Genomic DNA, 24,341 nt, shown 5'->3' on the forward strand with positions numbered 1-24,341 from the left:
AGGTTTTGGTGACGAGCCCGCAGCTCTGTGACACACCAACGTTTACGGATGGATCTCCTATCCTGTGGAGAATGGACTCATTTTCTTCACTCCTGTTTGCCTCAGTTTCTGCATCTATAAAATGGGGGTAACATTTATCTCTCTTGCAAGGCAATGATAAGCATTAAAGAGCTTATACAGCAAGGCTCTAGTTCGATGCCTCCTGGAGCCGAGGTGCTAGATACTTTGTGTCTCCTGGTTGCTATAGTAACAGTGATAATGCTCTAACAACAATGACCATGGAAATCATGATCATGATAGAAGCAATTAGGAGAAGTAGTGTGTTTCCTTCTCAGCCTTTGGCACTTCCAACAGCAGGCGCCATGCGTTTCATCGAATGTCACATGATACCAGATGACTGTGGTTTGACGACTCCAATTTGTGCCCCGGTACCTTGGCCAGATGACTTAACCTCTTAACTTTAAGGCATCCAGGAGGGGGTGTTGAGTAAGGAGCTGGCTATACTGGTCTGCAGCTCAGATAAAAGGTTGGGGCTGGAAATAGCCCGCGCGTGAGTCATCTGCATGGAAGTGGTGACTGAAGCTGTGGGCTCCCTCGGAAGCTGGGGTTATCCAGGGGAAACAGGGGTCACCCGAGGACGGAGCCCCGAGCACCTCCAGCGTTGGGTGGCCTGGTGGGGAAGGGTCACCCCGCCCAGGGGACTGAGAAGAGGCAGGCCGGGCGGGAGAGCAAGCGGAAGAGCGTGGGATGATGGAGCCCCCCGCCGCCCTTCCCATCAGCACCGCGCCGCGTTTCCTTTCGCGCACTTCTCACCGTAAGACAGCACTTCTTTGGGTCCTCGATTTGTTTCCTTGCTTGTCTCTCTTCCCCACTTAGACCATGTCCCCAACCCCTAAATTACGGGGTCCTCTTTCCATACTTGTTGAATAAATGAACAGCGGTTTCCAAAAATACATTCGCGAGCCGGCCGTCCTTTGGAAAGGAAGACAGTTTTCAACCATTTTCGCTATTTCCCCAAGCGAAAAATCGCCAGCGGCGAGTGGGGGCAACATCAGGCCCTAACATGTGTTCCAGCCACCGGAGGGACACTTTCCTCAGCGTTGCTGGCAGGCGGTGGTCAAACAAAGACATGGAGCATATGGGTGGCTTCGCGGAGAGAGGCCAAATTGTCACTAAAAGCCTTGCAACCTGATTCACCTGTGTGGAAATGCTGGGTTTCCTGCGTTTTGAATCATTTCGACAACCCTCTGAAGTGGGGTACCAGTCAACTCCCCGCGTCTAGACAAGGAAACAGAGAGACAAAGCACTATTCCAAAGGTCACACAGCTAGGAAGGGGCAGGACTTGAACCCAAGACTGATTCAGGCCAAAATCTGTATCTAACCACCCTCTTGTTTTCTTTCCTGTTTCATCTGTACCTAAGTCCATCATATTTTTTTTTTATGCCTTAGAACCCCCCACTGCCGGGTTTTCCCCCCTGGGGAAGACCCAGGCTGACCTACCTCCAAGCCAGTTTCATTGTCTGAACCGCCACACTCGCCTGGCTTGTGACTTGTTGAGTCGGCAGCAGGTGCCAGTTGAAACCCTGGCATTGTCCCTCTCCCTCCCTCCCCTTGCAGCGGACTCCAGGGTCTGAGAGTGGGCAGGGAGGGAGTGGGGGAAGTGTTGGATCGGTGTGTTTTCGCCGCTCTGGGAACTCGCCAGCCTTGGGGTTCAGCTCGATGCTTTCCCTACCCGATTCCAGCTGCTCGGGCACTGTTCGACTTCTGCTCCGTCCCTGCCTGATCGTGTTTAAGATAATGAAGCCCATAAATCAAATAACAAATAGATATTGACTCTTTGTCATGGAGTCTATCAGGATTGATCGACCACTGGGAATACTGCTTTCCTCAATCAATGGGGAGCGGGAGGGATTAATAAATCTTGATAATGACTGGCAACAGGAAAATCAATAGGTACATTACTATATGCACTGGGAGCATATATCTTTGAATGTGAAAATGAGAGTTTGTTTTGGAAGCAGAGGGGAGCAAGAGAGGCGGGGAAGACAGACAGGGAGAGATTATTGGTATCCTTCGACCCGAGCACGGCCCCTAGTACACCATAGGCGCTCATTGATTTTTGGTGAACTGCAGAAACCCAAGGAGAGGTTTGCTGTAAAAAGAAACTGTTGCCCTGGCTGGTGTGGCTCAGTTTCAGCATCATCCCACGCACCGAGAGGTGGTCGGTTGGATTCCAGGTCAGGGCACATGCCCCGGTTGCAGGCTCAGTCCCTCCAGTAGGGGGCGTGCGGGAGGCAGCCGATTGATGTTTCTCTCTCTCCCTCTCCCTTCCTCTCTCCCTCTAAAAATAAATAAAAACATATTTTTAAAAAAAGAAAGAAAAAAGAAAGAAACTGTATTTAGTGTTTACTTTTCAGTTCTCTGGATGTCCGAGTGCCCAAAAGTCCTCTCTGCCCGTGGGTTGAGTTGTCGTTAATGTTTGGCCTTCCAGGGAGACGGAAGGAGGAGGGAAGGATTGGATATGAGGTGGGTGTGGGAGGGGAGGGTAAGGAAGGAGAGACCTGGCTGCTTAGGTGCTGGCCACCTTCACTGAGAAAGAGATTCGAAACTACATCAGGTTCGGGAACCAAAATCGAGAGTTTGGCTGGCATTTTGAGTGTGAGGGGTGCCGTGGAGTCTTTCAAGGGGCGATGCTAAGTAGTCATTTAGATACATCATAGTTCAGAGATGTGGTGTAGATTAGGGATATAAAACCTAGGAGCCGTCTGTATTGTGAGATATTAGGAGCCCTGGGCCTGGGGAGATGGCCTGGGGCAGTGACCCTCAAACGTGACCTTGCCTCGGAATCCCCCAGATGGCTCGTGCAAACACAGATCGCTGAGTTCCACCCCCAGAGTTTCCGATTCTGCAGCTCTCGGATGGGGGCCTGAGAAATGGCATTCTTGACCCGTTCCCAGGTGATCGTGCTGCAGGTGTGGGGACACCCCCCCCCCACATTGAGAACCAGTGGCCCTGGAGCAGAAAAACCAAAGTGAGAAGAGGCCAGAGCGTCCCTGCAAGGACGATGGATGAGCAGGGGAGGGGAGTGTGGTTGTCATGGAAGCCGGGCAGTGCTGCAGCAAGGGGGTGCGGTCAGCGGCCTCACACGCTGGTGTGGAAGGACAGACAAGATGCAATTGGAAAAGTGTCCCTCGGAGCTCTTGCAGCCTTCGCAGGTGGTTGGCCTGTGGTTTACACCTATTTGCAGACTTACTTATTTACCTGCCCGGTAACCTCGGACAGCCCCACCTGTGATCCCAGGTGCCTGCCATGCGCATTTCCAGGTCAGGGCGAAGGTTCAGGAACTATTCACCCTTCCAACCGGCAGGATGATGCTGGTGACAGTCATCGGAAGGGTCTGAGGCACAGCTGGAAGATTGATTCCCAGGAATAGTTCCCAGCAGGAAGGAGCTGAAATTCATCAGAATGGCTGGCGATGAATCTGCTCCCGGGGGATGTTCTCTCCGGGCACTGCACAGGATTGTTTTCCAAACCAGCCATTGATATTCAGCTGTCATTAGTCTTTAAAAATAAGGAAGGGAAGTTGGTCGCTTGGTTGAATCATTTTTAATAGGAAAGAGGGCTTTGTTGTGAAGTGGCATTCTGAATATTTATTAAGGGGAGCATATTTGTTGAGCATCTACTACACGCTGAGTTCTGTGCTAAGGAACTCTCTGGATATTGCTTCATTGAATTGCCGTTTTCATTTTACAGAGGAGGAGCCTGGGGCTTAGGGAGAAGAGGTGACTCGTCCAAAGACATACAGCTGGTGCGAGCTGTCCTGTGTCATCTCAGAGGTTGAACTAATAATTCCTTGTTTGAATAGTCTGGTCATTCTCCAAAGCCCTCCAGATGAGTTTCATAGCTCACTGTCATGGTCTGGCCACCTGTTTTCCCTTGGGTACAGAATAAAATTTATGGGGACCTCCCCCCATAGAGTAGTTTTAAACTGGGGGGAAAAAGGGGTCTTGCATATCAAGTCGAGCTTCTGTGTGGCATCTAGTACCTGGCATTATGGGTCATCAGAAAATATAAGCTGATAGTCACAAAAAAGTTTGGCTTACCGGTTGTCCGGATTTGAGTAATTAGGCCGGTGCAGATTTGTCAACTGGAGTTTTTCTTTTGTGTTGGTAGTCATTAGGCCTTTCTGAGCCTTAGTTTCTGCATCTGTACAGTGGGGATCATAATAGTCCCCACCTTGTGGGATTGTTGTGAGGATTAAGTGAGGTCATACATATAAGACACTGAGAACAGAGCCTGTCACAGGTCAAGTGCTATGAAGGTATTGGCATCTGTTATTAATGTAGCTACTATTACTCTTAGCCCTGCCCATGGGTACCCAATGGAGGTGACATAAATACAGCTCTTGTTCTGTGCTGCAATAGAAAGAATGTTGGATATGGAGTTAGGAGTCTTGTCATTCTCTGGCTGTGTGACCTGGGACAAATCACTTCACCTCTTAGAGCCTCAGTCTTCTCATCTGTAAAATGGGGATAACAGTGTGTATATCCCTGGGTGGCTAAGAGGGGCAAATGAAAAGGCAAACTGAAAACGTCATAAAGTGACCAGGTGTCGTGAGCAAGGAAGCATCCCCGAAAGGAGTCACTCACACACGTTTGTGTCTTGCCACAATGCCAGGTCTATTAGGGGAGACGCCCCCCATAAGCCAATAGAGTCACATGCGGGTTTCACACAGAGAGGGGGAGTTTAGACGACAGAGCGAGCATCTGGCAGGGAGTCCCAGTCACTGGCGGCGTCCGCGGGTGGAGAGGTGGGTGTCGGCCTCAGGCCAGGCGGCTGCAGCAGTGGCGTGCGTCTGGGGGAGTGGAAGTCCTGCAGGACTCCGGGTGTGACCCGTGGTACAGCCGAGCCCGAGCATTGGGCTGCCGGAGCTCTGAGTTCTTATAGCCCCCGGGGTGGAGGTCCCACCCACACTGGTGTCCAGGCGGAGTCCTTAGCCAAGTGCTGTCTAGACCTGTGGTTTGGGGTGTTCCTGTTACACCCCATCACCTCAGTCTTTTTTTTTTAATCTTCACCTGAGGATATTTTCTCCACTGCTTTTCAGAGACAGTGGAAGGGAGGGAGAGAGAGAGAAACATCGATGTGAGAGAGATGCACCGATTGTTTGCCTCCTGCACACGTGCCGACAGGGGCCCAGGTCAAGCCTGCAACCGGGATATGTGCCCCTGGCTGGAATCGAACCCGGGACCCTTCAGTCTGAGGGCCAGCGCTCTAGCCACTGAGCCAAACTGGCTACGGCCCATTACCTCAGTCTTGACATAGCACTTGACGTAACTCTCATGGCTGACAGTGACTTCACATTGGATTGTCCAAGGTGTCCAGAAGGTCCGCTCTGCTCTTGGCTCTAGCCACCGGGATTAGAGAAATGTGGGATAATTGAAAAGTGATCTAATAATAATAGTAGCTCGTTCATGAAGCACTGACTCTATGTCTGGTGTCGTTCCAAGCACTTTGCCCCTTCCCAGCGCCCAGGTGAGGCTGGGCCTTCGGTAACGGCGGAGCTGAGCCTTGAACTCCCGTCTGCTGCTGTCAGCGGGTTTACATAAGCACTTCAGTGGCGCGGAGAATTCTCTGGTTGAATTAGATTGGCAGGTGTCAGTGACCCAAGTTTAAAGTTGAGGCTGCAACTGAGGGGACCCGCCATGAGTCCCCTCTTCCTGGTCTCTGGAAAGGCAACTGTCCTCCCGCTGTGAGTGACTGAGGAGAGGCAGGGCCCCCTCTCCCCGGCCCTCTTGTCATCTCTCTTTGGCAGAGACAAGTCTGATGGTTGATGAGTTGCTCTTGCTTTTAATCAAAAGGTTCGCCTCCGAGTCCCCTTCAAAGGAGGATTCGCTTTCTTCCAGGTGTTCAAAAGCCCCGGAGGAGAGCCAAGCGGGACACAGATCGAGGCTCTTCAAAGGCAGGGAAGGGTCGCCGCCGTCCTCGGAGTTTCCCGGCTGAGGCCAGGGCCTCCGAGGCGGTGATTAGCGCGGTCCGCGGGGACTCGGAGGCGCACATCAAGGACGCGCGGCGGGCTTGTTTGGAAGAGTCGTGGACCGTCGGGGCTGTCAGAGCCTCTCAGTCTCCCGGGCTCGATCAAGGGCTGCCTCTGACAGTTCCTCAAACGAGATGCTGCGACACAGCCCAGCGCGTCATGACTCTCTCCTGCTAACAAACCGCTGGCCACACTGCCCTTCCTCCCGCAGGAGCTGCGCTCTCTCTGGCCTCTCCTTCCTCCCGCCTGCTTTCGATCTTGATGCTGGTGCATCCCTGGAGCTTATTTTATCACCCGGCTACAGACTTAGAGACGAAAAGTGGGGCTGTTGACATGGCATCCAGAGGGGATGGGCCTCCAGCGGGTGCTGAAGGCGGCAAGGAGAGGCAGGGAGGGAGGGAAGAGCCCAGAGTGCAAGTTCTTCCACTGCTGTGTGAGCTTAGCCGAGCCTTTAATCTTTCTAGCTATCAGGTTTCTTGTTTGTGAAATAATTATAATGTACTTTATCCTTAGCTGGGTCATTTTGGTCCGTGTCTGGGATTGGGTGACCTAAACTGAACCTTTAGGCGTAGATGACCACTCATCCATCCATCCATCTTCTCATCAATTCATTCATTCACCCACCCTCCTTCACAGACCCATCTGCCCACCCATCTCTCCACCCACCCATCTCTCCACCCATCTCTCCACCCACCCATCTCTCCACCCACTCCTCCACCCACCAAATCATCCATCCATCCATCCATCCATCCATCCATCCATCCATCCATCCATTCTCCCACCCACCCACCCATCCATCCACCTATCTGTTCTTACCACCATCCATCTCTTCAGCATTTACCTGCTCAACAGCTCACCCATGCGTTCATCAGTCCATCTTCTGAACCTTCAGCCTGTCCATTCTTGTACCCATCCACCCACTCATGAGTCATTAGCCACCCAGCACCTCGCCTGTTCTCTATCAGGTACTGCTGGTGGCTGGGAATAAATACTTGGGGCTTTTCTTCTGGGACATAACAGAGGCAGGCAGCGGGTCATAATTAAAGCCAACCCCTTGACACAAGGCAAGGTGGCAGGGTAGAGTGGTCAGCATCCTTCTGGTATCTCTGGGTTAGAGCCCACAGCAAGGACGTCTACAGAAGCATCCATAGATGGGAACGTCAGCAGCCTGCACCTCCGTGGAAACGAACTGTGGGCCACGTGCCCAGATGTGAACAGAAAACAGACCACCCGAAGGAAAGACCAGGCAGCAAGAATCAGAATCATCTTTGCCTTTGTGTTTCCTTTCCTTGGTTCTAATTTTTATGACGCTCTGAGCTGATGACCGTGGAAGCTGAGACCCTGGTGACAAGCGGAGGAGGAGAGGGCAGTCAGAGGGCAGCCGTGGGCAGCGGGGGTGGGGGGACAGGGTGCCCGTTGAGTAGGCTCTGAGGTAGCTTAGCACATTTTCCAGAGGTTGACAGTGGGGCGGGGGCTGCAGACCAAAAGGCAGGGCTGTTCACTGCCTACTTTACACCCCATTAAGTCCCAACTCATAATAATTTATCAGCAGCAGGCTGGGGTGTACTCATTCATTATTTATAGAGAAAGTGTTTGCTAAGCAAATCAGCAGTTCAAACAAGATCCTGGGGGGTAGGTTTAACCCGCTCAACTGGAGGGTGTAGGGGCCACCAAAGTGTAAGGTCCTGGCCCTGGCTGGTGTTGCTCAGTGGTTACCACATCAGCCTGTACACTGAAGCGTCTTGGGTTTGATTCCCAGTCAAGGGCACATACCCGGGTTGCAGGTTCGATCCGCGGCCCCAGCTGTGGCATGTGCAGGAGGCAACCAATCGACGTATGTCTCTCACATCGATGTTTCTCTCTGTCTCTGTTTCTCTCCCCTGTTTCCACTCTCTCTAAAAATCAGTGGGAAAAATATCCTTGGGTGAGTATTAAAATATGAAAAGAAAGTGTGAGGTCTCTTGACCCTCAGAGATGAGTAACTGTAATAATACGTGTGGATAGTTGTTGAGTCTTACTGTGTGCTAGGCACTGTAATGAGCATGTTATCAAAGTTCACAGCCACCCTGAGAGGTGAATATAATTATTTGTCCCCATTTTACAGATCAGGCTCTGTCTTTTGCTCTAACAAAAATACCATAGACTGGGTGGCTTATACATAGCAGACATTTATTTCTCGGGGTTCTGGAGGCTGGGAAGTCCAAGATCAAGGGGCAAAAGGGGAAGGATCACCACGTGCTGGCTCCAGGGTCTGGGTTAAACCCTGAACCTCCATTTCCTCGATGTACCATGAGGCCGCCTGTACCCACCCACCCGCAGTGAATGAAACGATGTGGTAGCTTCCACCCTGGTGGAGAGGACGTGTAGGACTGATGTGAGGTCAGGACCCTGGTTCTGAGCTGTGTAGAATGAATCATCTGGCTGGTCCTAACTTTCCAAATATACATCCCAGCCCCAGGCCTGGGCACCCCCTCCCACCAACCCCCCAGAGCATCCCCGTGGACGTCAAGGTGGCTGGGCCTTTCCTTGTCAAGATCTCTGCATCTTTGCCCTTGAAGCTTTGTAGATAGAAGCTAGAGTGCCTATGGGATTTAAGGAGGCCTGCGAGGGCAAGATTTACCAGAAAAACATTGAGAAGGAATTCTCTCGGTGCCCTGGAGTTAAGAGCTTAAGGGGGAAAAAGAACCCCAAATGAACTCGAGTGACGATTTTTGTCCATCTCTGAGAAATTGGCACAAACTTACGTGTTGTACCTGCACCTTCTAAATTGAGTTTTGGGGAAGGACAGGACTTTCCAGTGGAACAGATTTCCAAAGTAAGGCTTGGTGACTAATGGAAATATTCGTAATAGGATTACATGGAGTTCTCATCTTTCCCAAGAAGATGCAACATAGTCACATGACAACCTTCCGGGGCACAGAACTTGTGTTTTTAATCTCTTGGGACATTTATTATCTGTTTTTAAATGATTGAGAGGCGAGGTCAATCCCCGGGGTGACCTGCTTTCTATCTGCGAGAAGCAGAAGGAAGCTATTAACAAAAACATGAAATTGAATCTCACCGAGCCCGGGTTCCTTCACCTCTGGTTCTTTACAACCACCGTGCTGCCCGGTTACGTACAAATGGGGGTGTCTGTGGGCGATCGGAAAAGCCACGCTTCCTTCAGTACCGCGGAAAACGTAGCTGCCACCTCAGAGGTCCTGGTTCCCCGGTGATGCTCACTGTAAAAGTCTGACCCGACACAGAATAGCTGATTTTTGTTTATTGTGCTATTGGCCCTTTCTCTCTCCATTCTCTTCTTATGACCCCAATGACTTTGTACTTGGAGGTCCACCAGTTAGCCATAGTAGCCAGTATTTATCGAGTACTTCCTGTGTTGTGGACACTAACCTTTTTACATGTTCTGTTAGGATAGCAGAGGCCGTGCCGCAGTGACAGACAACCCTAAAGTCTCTGGGGCTCACTCGGAGTTTGTTTCTCTCAGAAAGTTTGCCATAGGTTGGGCCGCGCTCCAGGGCCGCTCTCTTCCATGCAGTTACTCAGGGATCCAGGATATCCCAACCCCGCGGCTCCGTCTTCTCATCATGTGGCCTCCTGGTCACAGAGGCACAAAACAAGAGAGACAGCAGAGTCAGCGAAGGGCTTCTCAGTGCCCCAACCGGAAAAAGTGGCAGAGGACCCTTTTCATTGGCCAGAACCAGCCACGTGTTGCTGCGTCGCTGCGGAGAGACAGGGAAGGGAAGTGTCCTGTGGGCCTGGGAGGGGGCGCTATGGAGCAGAATTTGGTGAACATATATTGCCTCTTTCGCACGAGAATTTTCAAATTTAATCCCCTCGCACCTGGGAGGTAGGCTCTGGTGTGTCCGCCTGCTTTTGAGCGTCTTGCCCAAAGGCTCATAGCTGAAGAGTATGAGGCCGGCTTTGGACCCCAGGACTGTCCAGCTCCAGGTCCCAAGCCCTTCCCGGGGCCCATCTCCTGGGGTGATGAAACAGCAGTTCAAGTTCACTTCCCTCCCAGTGCTCCCCTCGCACCCCGTTCCTCTCCCATCCAGCCTGCCTTCGCCCCCTCGGTGTTCTCTGTTGACCTACGAAGCTTCGCGTGCAGAGGACACCGTGTTCTTTGCTGCCGGGCCAGCCGAGGCATGAGCTATAGAAATGGGCAGATTCCTTCCCTGGCTGGCGAGGCTGTGAAATTGGGGTTTTCCTACTTCCCAGACCAGCGCCCCCGTCTGCCAGTGCAACAGAAAGGCGTGAGGGGGCCTTTTGTGAACTTCCAGGTCTATTTTCTTTTTTAAACACCTCTGTTGATAGGTACAGATACAGATATGCCAGGGCCAGGGCGCTTCCACACTCAGGTGCGTTCCCAGCATCCCCTGGGAAGGCAGGACTCCCCCTCCGCCCCTTTTCCCTCCTGCCCTTCCTCTCCCGACGTTGTCGTCTCCATTCACTCTCTTGGGCCCTGGGTCCCATGGGAGGAAAGGACACAGCCACTTGGGGTTATGTGCACCGCCGATCTGTCTGCCCCTTCTCTTACCAGCTATACAGTTACTTTAAAAAGTCAATAGTAAGCTGTCCCTCTCAATAGCGATTGACCTTGTCCAGGGAGAGGGTTGCTGTCGGGGCTTTTGAGCAACACGGGTCACTTGCCATGTGCCCAGAACCTGCTAAACCCTGTGAAGTCGCTCCCTGTCCTCAAAGGGGCGCCCGAGAGCCTCTGGGCAAGTCTGCGCTGCTCGGGTAGGGACTCGGTGCAGACTGCACCTGCCCATTTCAGCCCACCGCCGGTTCAGTATTTGCCAAACTGTCGGTAGTGTAAACATGTGGGTCTGGTTTCATTTCAGTCTGACTCAGAGGTGCTGTTTTTCCTCTCTTTTTTCTCATTTTGCAAAAGTAAGAGGTGTTTATGGGAGAAAAATTAGAAAAGAGAGATAAGCAGCGAGGGAAAAAAACACCTGCAAAGCTCCTAATCCCACTACCCAGAGATCGTTCCACTAACACCCTGAGCCCATCCTCTCTGTGGATTTTTAATGCATATAAATTAGGTGGTATGTATATATTTTTAAAGACAGTAATTCAGTTTGCTGTTGAGCTTTTATTTAAAAAAATGTGGTTCTGGTCAGGGAGCAACAAGAATTGATGGGTTTCAATATCCAGCCCCGGAGGGCAGGGCCTGTGGTCTGCTTGGTTTTTTGATGCCACGTGTGTCTGAAGTAGGGAAACGTCTGGAAGGTTCCTCGCTACCGTGCAGTTTGGTGCACTAATCCAGCAGGAGGGAGACCAGCCTTGTCACAAACGCAGCTCTTCCAGCTGCAGTGGACAGTGGGAAGATGGAAGGTGCGAGGAGTCGCCATTCCTCCATCCATCCATTCTCTCATCGCAGGAACATCGCCTGAGCCCCTGCCTGGGCCTGGCCAGCTGTGTGCTGCCCGCCGGACTTGCAGACCCTCTCGGGTGACCCGGCCCTCTCCAGCCTGCCCTGCTTCCCTCTGGGCGACACCTCCCCTCGCCAACAGCTGCTTGTGCCCTTGGGACACTCCCTCCCTTGCAAAGCCCAGACCAGGGAGGGCAGAATGTCACCAGATGCCCAGATGCATGGGTCAGTCAGTGGCAGGAGCGCCCCCTACTGGGAAGAACCCCATCTCAGCCCATAAAGTGCCCAGAGCAGCCAACCCTAGGTCTCTGCACTTGGAAAGAAGAATCCAGTAAGACCAAGAGTCTAAGCTCCCCTCCCCCCCACACTTCTCAGAGCTTTGCAGCGACATCAAAAGCTGGAGGAGGGCAGGGGGGTGCCTTAGCCTCGCTCTCCCGGGCGGCTGGCTCCTGCTTGGCATATTCCTATGCCTGGTGGGCTGCTGTCGTCTTTCTGGTCCTCCTGGGACAGGAGCCTTCCCCCGCCAGCCCCTTTCCTTGATGGAGCTCTATAACTCTTCATTTGCTGGACGCACGTCGGGTTAAGCAGGTGGCAGACAGCTGGCACTTCTCACTGGCTTCCTGGCACTTCCTATTTGTACAGGAAGCTAACCTGGCACTTTTCATTACAGAGCCCCAGAGGCCCGAGGTTTACTATCTTCCGTGTTAGATTCATGAACGACTGGGAAGTTTGAGGTGGCCTGCGGCTGGGATGTGGGTTCGAAAGGCAGCCTTATTCGAGCTGCCTGGGGCCAGGGCTGGGAGAGATGGTGGCCTGTAGACGAGATAAGACGTTTCCAGTCCTTGTTCCTCTTCTTGGAAAAATGAACTTTGTTGCAGAGAGAGATACTGGGACGGAAGGAGGGTGTGTGTGTATGTGCGTTCATGTGCATGCATGTGTGTGCATATGTGTGTATATATGTGTGCCTGTGTGTGCATGCACATGGCCCCTGCTCCAGAAGTTAGAAAGCTGCTAAATATATCCTTGAGTCACTAGAACACCTTCTCCTGACCTCCAGCCGGACCCTGTACCGAGGCCAGCAGGCCTCATTAATCTTTCTCGCCATAGGTGTTGATCGTAGCAACATTACAGTTTCCATTTACGGAGGGCCTGTGACCTGCCTGGGTCTCAGAGAAAGTTAAGAAGCAGCGACGGGTGTTCAGAGCCTAAGCTCTGGAGCCAGGCTGCCTGGGTTCGAATACCAGCTCAGCGCCACTGCTCTGAGCCCCGGTTTCTTTATCTGTAAAATGGGGGCGATCCCAGACTTCATTCAGTCTAAGGCATTATGCCGTTGGTTAGATGACGCACCATTTATTTTATGTATAAACTCAGTGTGAGTCTTGGGTGTCTGGCTTCTTCTGTTCAACATGTTTATGAACTTCGTTCACGTTTTTTCGCATTAGCAGTGGTTTATTATACAGTATGAATATAGTATTTTTTTGTTATATGGATAGATCAGAATTTATCAGTTTTTCAGCTGATGAACATGTGCGTTGGTTCCAGTTTGGGGCTATCTCGAATAGGTTGCTGTTAACATTCTGGAACGTTCTAGCGCATTCTAGTACATGTCTGTGGGTGAATATGAGTAGCGTGCTTGTTGGGTGTGTGCTTAGTTAGGGGAGAAACTGCCAGCCGTGGGTTGTTTGAATATTTCACATAGTAGATGCGCCAAGCTGCGGGTGTCCCATTGTACCCTGCCGGTCAACGTTAGCTTGTCCCGTGGCTCCAGGCGCCATAGGGCAGCGAGAGAAGCAAAGACTTTCGCGGTTGCTGCTGGAAAGGAGGGTGTCCGCAGGGAATGGAAATGGGGATTTGAAGCCTGTGACCCGTGCGTGCTTTCCCTGGGCAGGAGGGCCTGGGAGCCTGGAGCCCGTAGCGATCGCTGGCTCTGCCATCCGCGGTGGGGACGGTTATTTTCTTGGCTCTGGCCTGTAATGAGTGTAGGTGGCTGTTCAGGAACGAAGTATCCCGGGGAGGGAACCCGCCCACGGTCCCCCTGCCATTGGGACATTGAAATGCCAATGTGGTTAATTGGCCGCGCAGCCCACCCCGCCTGTAGCTCTCCCCTCCAGCAGCCACAGCAAACACTCTGCCTGCGTCACCCGCGCCACCAGCGAGGGACAGCCTTGAGTCATCAGGGCAACCGGGACAGGTGAATCAGCCTCCCTGTGAGTCAGCGACCCTGGGAATCTCACCTCAAGCAGCTAAGGAAGCGAGTCTTAGAGACCATGGGCTAGCATTTTGGGCGGGCGACCGGATGGACAGATAATAGCTGTGATATGTGTATAAATATATAATTTATATACATTTGCACAAGTGCGTGTTGATCTCTTACTGCCTCTCCTAGTAGCCAGCATTTCCTAAGAGATGCCTACACCTTACACACCCGATTTCATGTGATTCTCTTAAGAACCTTAGAAAGCAGGAACTATTGACTGCATTTTACTAACAACAGAACAGAGGCTCAGAGAGGGGTTAGCTCACCCGCCCGGGGCCACGCCGCCTGTAGCTGACAAGCCACATCCTAACCCATGCAGTCCAGCTCTAGGCCTCTGCTCTCCTAACCACTGCGCCACACTGCCCACCAGGTGCCAGGCATGGCACCGAGCTCCGTTTCTCACTCTGTCGCCCGGCTGACTCTGCGAGGTAGGTGTCATTAGTTCCCTTTAATAGCTGAGGAAACCGAGGGCCAGAGAGGTAAAGGAACCCACACAGAGACACACAGGAAGGGCGAGAGCTGGGATTCGGACCGAAACCCTCTGATCCCAGGGCTCTGAGTTCAACCACACGCTCTCAGCTGAGGCTGGCACACGGCAAGGGCTCAGTAAATACGAAAGGAAAGAACAGCACGACTGTGGTATCCAGCAGCAACGTCATAAATGAAAGAAAAATGCAAGCCCTAATTTTTACTTTTGTTAATCTTCACCCAAGGAAATTTTTTCTGTTGATTTTTTAGAGAGCGGGAAAGGGGGGGAGAGAGAGAGAGAGAGAGAAACTTAGATGTGAGAGATGTCGATTGGTTGCCTCCCAAACATGCCCCGACCGGGGCTGAGCCTGCAACTGAGGTATGTGCCCTTGACCAGAATCCAACCCGGGACCATGCAACAGGCCGGTGCTCTAACCACTGAGCAAACCAGCCAGGGCAAGCCCTTATTTTGAAGTAGATGGAAAATGAACTTTCACAATGTCATTTCAGCTTCTTTCAGCCAACATTGGATACTCTGAGCCGGACATGGTGCCAGGGGCTGGGGATGCTCTGGTGAATCTAGAACTCATTCATTCATTCATTCATTCATTCACGCACTCACTCGCTCACTCAGTGACTGTTTACTGAGTGCCTGGTGTGTGTGGCCAGGAACTGGGCTCACTTCCCGGGGAGGGAGGGAGGGAGGGAAGGACAGGTGAGCAGGCCAGCAGCTAAATGAGAAGGTGTTCCTGTCATGCAGAGTGCCCCTTTTCATCTCGTCACTCATCTTAAACCACTGGTCCTGGAAATGAACTCAATGAGGCTGAAAATAGTTTGAAAAGCCCTCTCTCTAGACAGGCATCTGGGTTGGGGGGGGGTGTTATTGGTGTTTACACGCTTCTGTGTGAAGACTCGAATGCATCATTTGCTGACGGTAATTAGTATCCATCAGCTACCGCTTTGCTGGTCTTTCATCACTGTCCCCACACACCACGGCTCCCGGTGAGTGGGAGCAGCTGGGACGAGTGGCCGGCAGAGTGCTGTCTGAGTGGTGCCTGAGGACCCCATATATTGGTTCACGCACAGCTTTCCATCCTGAGACCCTGGGATAGATGGGACGTGGCGGGACTCTGCAGGTGTCCTTGGATGCTGGGGTGGGGGGTGGGGTACCTGGAAGAACTTGCTTCCAGACCCGCATCCCAGAACCAGATCTGAGATCACTTTCCAGGTTTATAATCTCATAGGATTAACAGGGGCATGTCCATGAGTCCACCCTATTACGTGTCACTTCTAATAACTGTGTGGGTCGCCTTTGTCGTAACAACTGCCAATAATATCTCTTGTCCTTTTGCTTTCCAGCCTCTGTAAGGGACGGACCCTCTATTCGGTGGTGCGGGATGCCAAGATTGTCTTGGACGTCAATAAAACCAGGCAGATCGCCCAAGAAATCGTGAAGGTACCATGGGGCCTGGGGCCCCCTCCCTGAACCTCAGCAAGACCGTGCCCCCTCTTGAGACTCATGTCTGGCTTCAGATCAATAGTCCGGGCTTAAAAGAAAACAGACTAGACTTGACTTGAAAAATATCAGGCCACGTGTATGTGAGAATTTTGCTGAGATACAACCATTAGGGATGGTCTATCAATGTTTGGTTTCTATCTAGTGCCTCATCATCATGATAATTGGACATGTGCAGGGACCAGGGAGGGGAACATTCTCGTTGTTAGGATCCTTTACCCCTCAAATCCTTGAATTCCCAGGTGTGTTACCCATCTCTCTCTCTAGCTGCTGGGGAAACATCAAATTGTTGGGTGTCATTTGGGATTAAAATCAGCAGGAACATCCTGTATTTTCTGGCAGGTGCCTCATTAGTCAGTTGTATGTGGTCTTTTTATTTACATTGAAAATGTCAGGACTGAGGTGTGAGAAGCAATAAAAAATGTAACTTCTCATAAAGGCAAACAAAAATCCAGACATCCACCCTCAGCTAGACCTCCGATAGGATCTTTTCCAAGCTCTTGATGATCGTGTCCTGGTGCATCTCTTTAGGAACGTGGTACCTTGGGCAGGGGCATGGGTTGAGTAGACATAAGGAGCAGGTCTCCTGCGAAGGAGTTTTTTTTCAAAGAGGAAGTGGGAGAAGACAGTTCATGGAATTCCTTTCTCTGGGGACCTCATCTCAGGCCTGTCCCCACCCTTTCCCTTCCTGAGAGATCTTCGTTTCTAACTTAGGAAGCAGAGGAGCTAGGTGGGATGGCTGTGCAGTGGTCTGAGGGTGGTGGCAGATTTATGTCCTGGGGACCCTGCCTGTTCCCCGCTTGCAGGCCTTTTCCCACCCCACCTGTACACTGTTGCATCTGGGCCCCGGCTCTACAACGGTCAGTGTGGTCCTATGGGAAAGCGAGACGTGTGAACCAAGAAGCCAAGCCAGGATGGCAGCGAGCGCTCAGGTTCTCCCTGACAACCCCCTGCCTCCTGGTTCCTTGCAGGGCATGGGCTACCTCCACGCCAAGGGAATCCTGCACAAGGACCTCAAGTCCAAGAACGTCTTCTACGACAACGGCAAAGTGGTGATCACAGACTTTGGGCTCTTCAGCATTTCGGGGGTGTTGCAGGCTGGCAGGTGAGAGGTGGTGGAAGGGCTCAGAGACGGCAATCAGGGATGGGGGAGTCATCCCAAATGGCCTTAGAGACCTAGACGTGGTGTTGGCCTTGAGGTCACCTCGCTGAGCAGCTCAGCAGCTGGGTGAGGATGCATTGCCGAAGCCCAGGTCATGCCCAGAGGCTCCAGGGGCCTGACTTGCAAATGGCACCTTCAACTCCTGCAAAGCCCCTGCCCTTGAGTTTCACTGGAGGACCCTTCCCTTACCCCAAGCACTCACCCAGAAGTGAGAATCACCCAAGAGCCTTACTCAAAGTTTTCTTATGAATCCATTCATTTTAGTGGGCCAAGAGTGTCGTTAAGAGCAAGGGGTTTAAAGTCAGACCCTCCTGGGGCACAGCTTGCCTCAGTCACTTATTAACTGCGGCTTCACTCAAGTGTCAGAACTTTTCTGAGCTTCTGTTTCCTTGTGGACAAGAGAAGTGATGGATGGGGCTGCGCCCGCCTCCAGGGTCCGTCTGAGGATAAAATCCGGCAGCGCATCCAGCGCAGCGCCCGGGGCGCAGGAAACTCCACAAATAGTAGCTGCTGCTGAGTTGTAATTAGTATTAATTTGCATACACCTCCTCAATAGCGCACCGGAGAATCATTAACCGGCGTTAAGTAATTAACTCTCAGGCGCCTCTCGCCCTGGAGCGAGTTGACCAAGTGAAAAACAGCTTGATGCCAAATAAACAACCCATAAATCAGAAGGCCCGCCCCTTTGCGACTTTTAATTTGGAATGTGTGTGTGCGTACAGGCGTGCACACTCACACACACACACACACACGTGCGCTCACTTCAAACCCTGAGTGTCTTTTCTATCACGCCCCGTGTAACGAAGGGCAGCCTCACGGCTTCTCTCCTACTTCAGTTTCAGTCACTTTGAGGGTAACTGATCTCTGCGCTACACCCCAAAGTGAATTCGAATTTTGTTCACGCCCCGTCATACCTTGAGTCTAAGTCCCCCCGTCGGAAATTGGGTGAAACCTGCTCTGGCGATTTCTGTGTGACGCAGAAACGCACAGAAGCTTACATTTCTTTGTCAGAGTTTACTCCGCTGCCCCAAATTCACCGCAGCCTCCAAACCCATCTACAGTATCTAAGATTAGAAAATAGGCAGAAAATGATCCAATAGATCCCTAAGTAGATCGGTGGAGAGAGACCTCGAGTCAGAACCCAGAAGCCGGGAGGGCTGGGCCCGGCAGGGTTCTTTCTTCCCTCGGTCTCCCCAGCAGCGCTTATTTCAAGGTTTGCTGCCTGGGGACCGGCACACTCCCCGTTGCCATCGCCACAGCTCCTCTTTCTTGGATGACAGTCTTACTTTGGGCTCTTCTCTCAACTTTATTTCCGAGTCGTCAAGATTAAAAAATATATATATCCACAGGTAATAATTACGCCCACTAGCTGTGCGGCCCTGGCAGCTGACACAGCTGCTGCGACACGTGTGAAAGTTATGTACCCATTTTGCAGGTGGGAAAATAGAGACTTGGGCCTGCTCAAGGCCACAGAGCTAGTAAGCGGCAGATGGGTCCTTCAAGCCCCGTAGGTGTCCCCGACTGGCCTGCCGACTTGCTGATGGATTCGAGACCTATATTTTTTTAGCAGACAATGTGGGCGAGTTCTATCCAATCTGCTGTGTAGGGCACAGGAGCAAGTCCCATGCCACTAATGGTGAAAAACTGAAATTTGGGCCATTATGTTTAAATCTGAACAGCGATTCCCAACCCAGGCTCTCCCACCCCCCGGGGACATTTGTGATGTCTGGAGACATTTTTAGTCGTCACAACAGGGGAGAGGAGGTGTTACTGGCATCTGGTGGGCAGAGGCCAGGGATGCTGCTAAACACCCTACAATGCGCAGAACAGCCCCGGCCCAAAGAATGATCCAGACCAAAGCCACAGCTCCATACTCCTGGAGCCTCCCTCCTTGGGATCTCCCCTCCCCCAGCACGGTCAGCAAGATGACTTCAGGGAAAACATGAACAAACCTTTCCCATATTAATTTTAATGTGTAATTAAAAAGCGCTCGTTTCCACTTAAGGTCATGTTAAAAAGTAACCTATTAAAATATACGAGTGAAAAACCCCATTTGTAGTAAATAATAGTCTACAGGGCCATTTTATCTAGAGTAAGCTCCCTCTTAACTTGGACACCTTCCCTTTTTATTTTTATTTTATTTTTTTTGTATGATGCTATGACCCTCTGCACTTTTCCTGTTTAATTCATCTGTCACCGCCTTCCCCTACCAGATGCCAGGCTCCGGGAGGGCCCGGTCCCTGCTGGCCTTGTTCACGGCCGCGCTCCTGGCGCGAGAACAGAGCCTGGGTGTCGTCGTAGGTGCCCCGTAAATACAGCCGATCCTCATCGGTCACAGATTCCATCTTTGTGAATTCGCCCACTCAGATTCCTTGGTAACCCCCGCGTCAGTGTTCACGACACACTCGCAGTCACTCACGGGCGTGCACAGGGTGGGGAAACGTGGGTCGCCTGACGCCCATGTTCCCAGCTGAGGCTGAACAAGGGGCCGCTCATCCCTCCTGTTTCACGCAGAGGTGACCAGGGGATGGAGACGGGGGTGGGGGTGCCGTGCCAGGCAGGGCAAGAAGCTCCAGCGCTGGGGCCAGCTGGCACCTGGTGGGGGGGCAGCCTCGGACAAGACACTCACACTTCTGAGCCTCACCTTCTCGTGCAAAGCAAAGAAGACAGAACGGACTAGGATGAGTTGTGCTGGGGGTTTCCGATGATGTGAGAGGCGTGTGCACGCTCACACGGGAGTCCCTCGGGAGCAACGCTTCTGTACAGGGCAGGGCTACCAGGAGTGAGGGGCATCGGCTGTATGTATGGGAGGGGCTGCCTCAGAGGCGAAGGGACCCCGGGATGATGTGGGCGTTGCGTGTCTCTCTCCAGACCAGCCTTCCCTGCACCTCCCCCTGGGTCTCGGCCTCAAGGACAAGATGCGAGAAAGCCAGCAGAGATGGTCCGGGGACTCGGGGTCAGTGCTGGGGGGCTGATCCAGCCGGGGGCTGTGACCCGGGACTCATGCTGTGCTTCGCTTCACCAGGCGAGAGGACAAGCTACGCATCCAGAATGGCTGGCTGTGCCACCTGGCGCCGGAGATCATCCGCCAGCTGTCCCCCGACACAGAAGAGGACAAGCTCCCCTTCTCCAAGTACTCGGATGTCTTTGCCCTTGGGTAGGTGGCCCACCCTGGCCTTCGAGAGCCCCCAGCCCTGGCAGAGGCGCACTTCCCAGCGTCCCTTCAGTGCTTTTGGAAGGGACTGGGCACCTGTCTGTGGGGGCAAAGGTGGCTGGATTTCTGAGTGACTCTGGGGGGATCTGACTGGGGTGCAGTAGGAAGGGTGACCCTAGCAAATCTTCGTGCCTGGTTTCTAACTGGTTATGGGGCATGGCAAGCTACCTGACTCATTCATTCATTCATTCTCTTATGCATTCATTCATGCACTTATTCATTCATTCATTCATTCATGCAGTAGCTATTTACTGGACGCCTACTATTAACAAATTATCTAAAACTTAGCGGCGTAAAACAACGTTTATTATCTCAAATTCCTGTGATCAGGAATTGGGGAGGGCCTTAGCTGAGTGGGTGGGAGCTGGCTCACCATTTCTCAGGAGTTGCAGTCAGGATGTTGGCCGGGGCTGCAGTTTACTGAAGGCTCGATGGGCTGAGGATCTCCTTCCAAAGCGGCCCCCACACGTGGCTGTTGGCACATTGGGATTCTCAGTGTCTGTTACTTGGACCCCATTAGAGACTGTCATTATCCATGATTCGTTTATGCCCCAGTGTTTATCTAGTTAGATACCGTTATCTGAAACCAAATTGCAGTAATTAAGTTGGTATATTTTCATATAAATTTAGCAAAAGAAAGAAGAATGTAATTAACTAAATGTACCAAAAGTTTTAATGAGGCGTTTATTCCTGACACTGTTGAAATGATTTTGTGTCCCTAATTATCCCTTACAGTGGTTTCCTAGAATTGTAAGTGTCAGGTCAGAGGTTATAGCCACACGCTATTAAACTACTCAGGTTCTAGGTTTTGATTCAGGTTAACTGAGGCACCAGAGGAGGTACCTTGGGATAAGCCTGACTTCTAAGACATCAAGGATGTATGTGTTCAGTACATCCCAGGTAGAAACACACCAACCCCGTGAGGAAGGAAGTAGGGAACAGACCGATCAGCCAGCAGCCTGGCGGGGGGGATGGGTGGGTGCCGGTGAGGGGATACGAGTGACATATCACACCAACACCCTTCAACGACATCTGCCTACAGAACAATCTGGTATGAACTCCACGCCAGGGAGTGGCCTTTCAAGACCCAACCAGCAGAAGCAATAATCTGGCAAATGGGCACAGGCATGAAACCCAACCTCAGCCAGATCGGCATGGGAAAAGAAATCTCGGTAAGTCCGGGACAGTGCCAGGTCCAGGGGACGAGGGGAGCAGTAGACACTGTCCCAGGCCTTTTTTCCCTCTATGTGTTAAGGTCTCAAGTGCTTTCCCAAAGGGTAATGGAACAAGCACGCCCACAGCCTTGTCTTGTAAGGATTTGGAGCTTTGAAGGCAAAAGCTCAGAACTATGCCTGCAATTCAGGTTCCTACCATCAGTGGACGCAGTAGCACTCAGCCAGGTGTTTCCCAGCCAGGTGACTGCTGCTGAGTCAAGTAGAACCATTCATTAAAATATCACTGGTATTAACAATTGCAATTTTATTTGCATCTACATAAAAAAATTAAGGCCTTATCCAACTCAGAACAAGATATACGGAAACAGAAAAGCCCGAGTATAAATTAATAAACATCCTCTAAAACATAACACAAAGAGTCCCCTGTTTTGATCAGAGACAGATGAGTCAGGGAGTAATTGTCTAGAATATTCCTGCCTGTGAGTTTCCTTTCTTAGGTGAGAAGATTACTGAAAGTCATTTTCCCTTCTATGACTTTGAAGAGCACTTATAGTATTGGGATGTGGAGAGAGGCCTCAGAATTCCCTTTTCTCCCTCCCTGTTAAGAAATATGCTCAGAAACTTCTTGAGAAGCATTTTATTGATCTCAGTGTATCCCAGGCCTTCTAGAATAGGGCTTACCTAGTCTGCTATATGGCCTAGAAAGCGGATGAGTAGAAGGATGGATGGATGGATAGACGATGGATGAAAAATGCATGAATTTAGACGGATAGAATTTAGATCCATAATGGATGGATGAATGATGGGTGGTTGGATGGTTGGATGGGTGGGTGGATGATAAATGCATGAATTTAGATGGATAAATGGGTATATGATGGATGGAAGGAAGGAAGGAAGGAAGGAAGGAAGGAAGGAAGGAAGGAAGGAAGGAAGGAAGGAAGGAAGCTGCCCACTCCCTTCTCGGCTTGACAAGCCAGGCCGGCTAAGTCACGGGCTCGGCTTCTCCCAGCCCACGTGGGGTCTGGGTCTGCGCCAGGGGGATGAGCTGCCTGCCAGGCTGCCCATCCTTCAGATCAAAAGGAGACCATGAGCCTCACTGAGGATTAGACCTAGGAACATTCTGGAATCCCACATTCCACCTTGGAGCTTTCCTAGGGGCAGACCCAGCAGGCAGGCATGTTATTCTACCAGTGAGGGAAGCAAAGCACATGATGTGTGTGGGGGCCTGTCCTGCCTGAGAATGGATAATATAATAATATAATAAACATAATATTACATATTGTCATGGTTAATAATTAGAACATGCTAGTTTCCTGTGCATTGTCATATCCGTGTGATGGATGGATGGATGGATGGATGGATGGATGGATGGATGGATGGATGGATGTTGGAGGACTATGGAAGTGGGACTAATGAGTAGACAAATGGACAGATCCAATGAGGTTCTAAGGAGTAATCACGACATCACCATTTATGTTCAGTCACCACCTATTGTTTCTTTTAGGACATTCTTCTCTTCTGCTGGGCCTTTGAGCAAGAGGAGAGACCTACCTTCACCAAGCTCATGGACATGCTGGAGAAACTGCCAAAGCGAAACCGCCGCCTGTCTCACCCGGGCCATTTCTGGAAGTCTGCAGAGTAGGTTTCTCCCTCAGCCCCTGTCCCCGCCACCCAGGTCCTCTGGCCTTTGTCACCTTTTGCTCCCCTCCCCAACTCCTCCGCCAACCCTCTCCTTTCCACGCACCCACCTCCGTCCCCCAGCCACGACCCTTCCCTGCCAGGTTTCTGTGGGGATTCTGCTCTGGGATTTGGGCCCGAGCACCTGCCACGTGGCTACCATGCTACCTCATTGCCTAATTCTCCCTGGTGAAGGCTGATGCCCACCAAGCGGAGCATCCCATGGTGAGGTGGTGCCCTGAACCCACCTAGCCCATATGTCAGGGGTTCCGTGCACCCCTCCACAAGGCCTAGCTTTCGGGAAATCTTCCCTCAAGCCAGCAGCCTGTCTCCATCGTGGCAGCTGTCAGCTTCCAGCATTGTCTGTTGCACAAAAACAAGGGCAGGGAAGGTTACCAGCTACTCCCTACCAGGAGGCTCCGGGCCACTCCCCTCCCCCTTATTCCTGGCTGGGGCTCAGTGGCTCTGTCTGAGACTATACATGTGTCATCTCTCTGGGGACCTCCTCATGGAGTGGTCAGTGCTAGAGTCCTTCCCGAAGTGCCTGAGTCAGCAGGGGTTTGGGGGAGGGCTTGTTAAACTTGGCCCAGGATCTGAGTCCTGTCCAGGGCTTTGTAATCTGCAGAGGAGACCCACCAAGAGGTCTCAGCAGCAGCTGGCATGTCCCAAGGATGCGAACGACCAACTCAAAACTCATCTCTGGGGTCTCAGGTTTGCCTCTCTAGTAGGCTGGTATCCCTGCACCACAGGGCCCCAACCTAGCCCACACACCAGGTGACCATCGTTAGTCCGGGGGCCACATGCTCCAGTGGAAAGAGTTCTAGGTTCGGATCTTGACCCTGCTGCCTCCTGGCTGTGCACCATTGGGCAAAACACTTAACCTCTCTGAGCCTCAGTTTTCTCATCTATTAAACGGGTACGATGTACCTATCTTGCAGGCTATTCTCAGATTTAAATGAGATCAAGAATTGAGGCACTTGGCACAGAGCCTGGCACATAGCAGGACCTCAAAAAAGAGAGGTCCCTTCCACCTTTCCCTGTAGAGGATGGGAACAGCTCATCTCAAACCACCTGGCTCTCCGAGAGGGTGCTAGTTTACAAAAGACGGCATTGTTGTGTCCGTGTGACATCTCGCCACTCTCTCTCCTCTCTCCCCTCTCTCCCCGCTCCAGGCTGTGACCTTTGGACAAAGGGATGGCCACAGCTCCCGAGCCACCTCTCCTTCCCTGCTCTGTCCTCTGCTAGCTCCGGAGGCCAGAGGCTCACCGTCAGAGGGGACAGACCCCGGCCGGCCTGGGAGCACTGCACGACTAAGCTCAGTGGCTTTCCTGTACCCCAGACCTGTGACCTTTTGCCCGGGAAGGGTTGGGGACCCCTGAGCTGGGACTTCATGGGACCAGCCAGGGAGACGCGGAGCTGATGAGAAGGCGTGGGGCGGGTCAGAGAGGAGGGCTGCAAACCCAGCG

The 24,341-nt window shown here is 51.9% G+C and overlaps 1 protein-coding gene across 1 annotated transcript in view; it reads left to right on the forward strand.

The window, feature by feature from the left end:
- The window catches only part of KSR2 (kinase suppressor of ras 2), a gene marked incomplete at both ends in the record, with an annotated part of 167,230 nt that extends 144,390 nt beyond the window's left edge, over positions 1–22,840 (forward strand). The window contains 5 exons of the mRNA XM_081123025.1: positions 15,491–15,587; positions 16,619–16,752; positions 19,835–19,966; positions 21,066–21,195; positions 22,703–22,840. Coding sequence (XP_080979151.1) covers positions 15,491–15,587; positions 16,619–16,752; positions 19,835–19,966; positions 21,066–21,195; positions 22,703–22,840 — 631 coding nt within the window. The remainder of the gene's footprint in view (positions 1–15,490; positions 15,588–16,618; positions 16,753–19,834; positions 19,967–21,065; positions 21,196–22,702) is intronic.
- Positions 22,841–24,341: the final 1,501 nt, after the last annotated feature.

The sequence above is a fragment of the Miniopterus schreibersii genome (genome assembly GCF_964146895.1).
Source record: "Miniopterus schreibersii genome assembly, chromosome: 20".
Classification (NCBI taxonomy): Eukaryota; Metazoa; Chordata; class Mammalia; order Chiroptera; family Miniopteridae; genus Miniopterus; species Miniopterus schreibersii.